General features: G+C 71.4%; 1 protein-coding gene across 1 annotated transcript in view; it reads left to right on the forward strand.

The window, feature by feature from the left end:
• Nucleotides 1-2,849: 2,849 nt before the first annotated feature.
• The window catches only part of H696_01462 (hypothetical protein), a gene marked incomplete at both ends in the record, with an annotated part of 24,723 nt that continues 22,283 nt past the window's right edge, over nucleotides 2,850-5,289 (forward strand). Inside the window, 5 exons of the mRNA XM_009495356.1 lie at nucleotides 2,850-3,505; nucleotides 3,715-4,180; nucleotides 4,454-4,678; nucleotides 4,764-4,815; nucleotides 4,983-5,269. Of these exons, the coding sequence (XP_009493631.1) occupies nucleotides 2,850-3,505; nucleotides 3,715-4,180; nucleotides 4,454-4,678; nucleotides 4,764-4,815; nucleotides 4,983-5,269 (1,686 nt within the window). The remainder of the gene's footprint in view (nucleotides 3,506-3,714; nucleotides 4,181-4,453; nucleotides 4,679-4,763; nucleotides 4,816-4,982; nucleotides 5,270-5,289) is intronic.

The raw sequence follows: 5,289 nt of genomic DNA on the forward strand, positions 1-5,289 counted from the left end.
CACGGCCGCACACGGCCGCACGCAGTTAGGCATAGCCACGGACGAGCCCGACCCCCCCCCCCCCTCGCGACCGTGGGCCGCGTCAGGGCAGGCAGGGACCCGAGTGCTGCCGGCTCCCATACGCGGGAATCTCACCCTGCCGCCGCCCGCGCGAAAGGCAGGTCGGTCGATCAGCGCGCACGCACAGAGTGCCGGCCTTCCTCGGGGGCCCGGGGGCGAGCGGGGGAGGGGGGGGGGGGCAACGCGCCCTGCGCAAAAAAGCATGGGCCTGTGGTCATCCCGCGCGGTACCTCCCCCGCCGACGCGCGGGCGTCTCACAGGCTGGAGACGCGCGGGGACGACAAACCGGGCGTTCAACCCGGGCTCACGGCCCCGGGCAGAGGCTAGCGCTGAAAAACGGCCGCCCGTAAACACGCGCGCTCGGTCCGCCCTCCCCAGGGTGGCAGGGCCTCCGGCCGGACAGGGCAGACACGCGCCTGCGCCGCCTGGTCACATCTCCAAAGGGCAGGGGGCTCCCCCCCCCCCCCCCCCCCCCCCCCGGCCTGGCCGTGGAAGGCCGGGGCAGAGGACGCCACGGCGCACATGCACCCACGCGCTTGACCAGCATGGGCTCCGCCTGCGCCCGAGCCCACGCGGGGGAGGCAAATCCCAGAGAACGAGGAAGGCGCCCACGCGTCGTACGTTGACGCGCGCGCCGGGCGAGCAGGAAAGGAAGCCCCCCCGCCTCCCCTGCCGGCCGGCCGGCCAGCCGGCCCGCCGCCGGCAAGAACCCCGGCTATCCTCCTCTAGTCGCCCCCCGGGCTAGACCCTCCCATGTGCCCAGTTCGGCTCCCCCGCGCGCGCGCGCGCGCGCGCGCGCGCCACGGTCAGCCGCGGGGGAAGAGAGACCTTCGGCGGGCGGTGGCCGCGCGAACATCTGCACCAATGTGCGCCCACGTTGGGCGCCCCTCTAGAAGCATCTATATGTGCTAGTTTCCCCCCGCCCGGCCGCCCGTTGGAGAAAACGCCGGAGGTTCGTATCGGGCACGAGGCGCCCAAGTCCGAGTAGGCTAGACGCGACTGCCACCGTGTCTTCACGCCCTTTGGCCGCGCGCGCGCGCGGGGGGAGACACACATGCCGCCCCCCCTCCCCCCCGCCGCGCATGCATGCACGGCCGACCGCCAAGGTGTCCCCCCTCGGGGAGAGTCTGGCCCTGCCGGCACATCAGCCCGCGGGGATGTGTTCTCACCAGAGCCGAGCACGCTGCCGAGGCGAGGAGGCCGCGCCGGGGCAGGCCCGGGCGGGGCCCAGCCCCCCCCCCCTGCAACCAGGGAACAAGAGAGAGAGAGAGAGAGAGAGAGAGAGAGAGAACAAAAGAGCGAGAGAGGGCCGTCCTCGCCCTCGACCTGGCCTACTACCAACCAACCGCCCGCACGCAGGACAACCGGCTGGACCGGGCTCCCGGGGCCCGGGGCGGGGTCTGCCCCCTGCCGCGGCCCCTTTGCCGCCACACATGCACACAGGCCCCGACGCGGGCACGGCGGTGGCGACAGCGAGGACGCGCATGCGGCCCGCGCGGGCCGCACCCACCTGAAGACACGCCGACGCGAGACCCCCCCCCCCCCCCGCTTCCGTCCACACGCGCGCCGCCCCGGATAGAAGGCCTGAGGCGAACCAAGGTGGGCTGGGGCTTTCAAACGGGGGACCCATGATGACTGGCGAGAGCCGGGCGGACCCGCCGGCCGGCCTGGTCACAGACACACACACACGCGCACAGGGAGAGTAGGAGGGGGAACCCTTGGTGCACCCGCCGCACGTTCCCCCCAGTTCAGCGGGGATTCCTCTGGAAAGGCCACATTAATATGGGCTTCTATGTTGCTGCCGGTCGGGCGAGGGCGCACCCGAGCCAAAGTCCGCCCCCACGAGGGCCCCGCCTGCCGATGATGAGCCGACACAATTGAAATAAAACAGAAGCCAGCCCCCGCTCTCCAGGGGCGGCGGGGATTCCCCCGGACGGGGCACCACGCCAACCCGCGCGCCCGGGCGCCCATGCGCGGGCCCACCGATACCCGTTGTCCCGCCCCCCCCCCCCCCCGCGTCCTGGCGGCCAGAGTGGCCCTGTCGAGGGGAGGGGCGGGGGGCGACGCGGGACAAATGATGTTTGTGGCCCAGGGGTCCCAGGTTGGGGACCGTGCGTTCGGAATCGCGAAACACCATTTCCACATCACCACCCTCACGAAATCACCTCCAAAGTCAGCCGCCTCGATGAGCACACATCACGCGACCGTCGGACTAGATCGAGAGGTGCCCACTGTTTTTTCCTGCCCCGCCGCTCCAGGATCCCCCCCCCCCCCCAACACTCACACCCCCATACCCCCCCCCCCCCCCCCCCGCCCCCCCCCCCCCCCCCCCCCCCGCCCCGCCCGCCGGTTGCTGGCCGAGGAAGCCCCCCCCCCCCCCCACACGGCCAGACACAGCCGAGGGAAGTTCGGCACGCAGCCTGCCGAGCAGGCTCGCGGGCAACCGCGACGCGCGACACAGGGCGGCGGCAGGCGCGCGCGCGCGCGCGCTCGTCCAAGCACGATCGGGAGGGGCTTCAACAGCGCGGGTTGCCGCGCCGGGAGGCCCCGGTCGCGGGGGTTTGGGGGCATCCTTCTCCTCCCCTCCTGGGCGCCGATCTCCCCCCTCTCTCACCTTGACCCGCGCCTGCGCCAGCCTCCCCGCTGCACGGCCCGCCACGGCTTCCCCCTCGCGCCGGCCCTACGGGCCAGATCTGCCCCCCCCCCATCCATCTCTCTCTCTCTCTCTCTCTCCTCCTTCTCCCTCCCTCGCAGGCCATCCGCCCCCCATGGAGAGGGCGGACACAGCGATGAACGCCCCTCCGGCCGGGCTCGGCGCGCCGCGATCCCGGCTGACCGTCCTGCCGGATGCGTCCCCCCCGCCGGCCGGTGGCCCGGGCCAGCGCCTGTCCAGCCAGACGCGCAGCTCCCTGTCGGGATTCTACTTTGACTTGGAGTCCGATTCGGATGGCGGGTTTTCCTCGGACACCGGGGACGAGCCGGTGCCGATGGCCATGCCGGTGCCCCCGCCGGCCACTCCACCGGCGACGCGGCGGCAGGGTCGCGCCTCCGGACGCCTGCGTGGCCGTCCGGCCGGCCCGCGACCGCCCCCGGCCTTCGCCGACTCGCTGGATCTGGTCACCTCGCCGCTGGCGTGCCATATGTCGCGGGTGGACTCCTCGCGAGCCCTGCTGTCCAGCTTGCTGGCCCAGCGCGCGCCCCTAGCCGAGGGGGCCTGCCTGTTGGGCGGCTTGGAGGTGATGCGCGCCGCGCCGAGCGCCGACCGGCCGATTGCCCGCCGGCCCGGCGCCCGGCCGGCCCGCCTGCGCCTCGGCCCGAACACCCGCTGCCATGTGCATTCCCTGCGACACAGCATCGTCGCCTGCTTGTCCCTCTCGCGGTCCATGATGATGACCTGCAAGTATGTGGACGGATTCCGCACCCTGTCGGACCTGTCCTTGGACATGTGCGTCGCCTGCTGGCCTGGCTGTCGCGTCTCTAAGCCTCGCCCCCTCCTCCCCGGGCCATGCATGGCATCCCGGTGCCCGGGCACTAACCCCCCCCCCGAGCACACGTCCCCCCCCCCCCCCCCCCCCCCCCCCCCCCCCCCCCCCCACCCCCCCCCCCCCCCCCCCCCCCCCCTCCCCCGCCCCCCCTGCGCCCTGGCATGTGCAGCATCGAGCGCGTGGTCTCCTGGCTGTCGGTCCCGTATCGCGTGGATTCGGCCGCCGATCCCGGGCTCAGCCGGGTCATCCACCCGGCCGTGCGGCTGTCCGTCATCATGGGGGCCCTGGCCGCCGTGCACGGAGTCGCTCTCAGCAGCGAAACCCCGACGGAGGACATCCTCTCCACGCTGGGCATCCTCCGCCGGGCCCTGCTCCAGCGGGAATCCCTCCTGTCGGCGGCCACCGGTGCCTCTGGCGACATTCCCCTCGTGTCGGCCATCGATCTGGCCCTGGCGGCGTTGCGCATCCTGCCCCGCGATGCCGGGCGCACCATCCTCCTGATTAGCGACGGCTCCGAGGGCCCCTGGTCCGATCGCGTGGATCTGGCCGCCCTCAGCCGGCGTATCACGGCCGCCGGCGCCACGGTCGTGGCCATCCTCGTGTCTTCGGCCTCCCCGACCGGAGCCGACAGCTCGGTATGTTGCCTGTCTCTCTCTGTGTCTCTGTGTCTCTGTGTCTCTGTGTCTCTGTGTCTCTGTGTCTCTGTCTCTCTCTGTGTCTCTGTCTCTCTCTGTGTCTCTGTCTCTCTCTGTGTCTCTCTGTGTCTCTCTGTGTCTCTCTCTCTGCTTCCCTCACCCCCTCTCGCCCCCTCTCTCCCCCTCTCGCCCCCTCTCGCCCCCTCTCGCCCCCTCTCGCCCCCTCTCCAATGTGCTCATGCAATCGCCCATGCCCTCGCTCCTTCACGTCAGACCCGGCCCTTCGGTAGTGTGGCCAACTTCGAGCCGGCCTGCTTCCTGGCACAGGCCACCGGTGGGCATATCCTCCTGGCGGATGACATTCTCCGGATGCCCATGCCGCCGCACATCGGCGCAGTCGATGTCATTTACTCCGGTCATGCGGCTCCTGGAGCACAGCCACGCCTGACGGCCAAGTTGTTTGCCTCGCTGGCGGACCGGCCCCCGGGCATCGAATTGGTATGTGGCTGTCTTGTGCCCTCGTCGCATGCGTCCCTCCGCCGTCACCTACTCACCCTGGACGCTTGACCCTGCCCGTCTCCAGCCCACTTCCAGTGGCATCCCGCGCGAGGGGTACATGGAACTCGTTCATGCCGGTCCGTGCAATCGTCTTCACACACACACACACACACACACAGTCTCTCGATGTCCCTCTCCCCCGCCCCGCCCTCCCCCCCCCCTCCCCTCTCCGGCGTCTTGCACAGGCACCACCGCCTTCTGGTCCGCCGCCCCAGTCGCTGACTCGTTGCCCGCAATGACACAGCCTTCGCCCAGCGCTATCCGCTGGCAAACCCCCTGCAGCAGGCATGTCTCGTGCGGGACTTCTCCCTGACGCTGTCGTTGCCACCCTTGCCGGCCGGCCTGTCGGTGATGCCGCTGCCCGGCGTGGACGCCCTGCCGGAGCTGGTCAACCAAGCCGACGACCTCCGTTCACACACGGTCACATTGCGCACATACTCGCTGGCTGCCCCATGGACGCACCTGGTCTCGGCGCGCCTGCGCAGCGGCTTCCTCATCCGCGATGTGTCCCTCTCGGCATGTGGCAAATTCGTGCGTCTCCTTCTTGGCCC

Source organism: Fonticula alba (genome assembly GCF_000388065.1).
Source record: "Fonticula alba strain ATCC 38817 unplaced genomic scaffold supercont2.2, whole genome shotgun sequence".
Lineage (NCBI taxonomy): Eukaryota > Rotosphaerida > Fonticulaceae > Fonticula > Fonticula alba.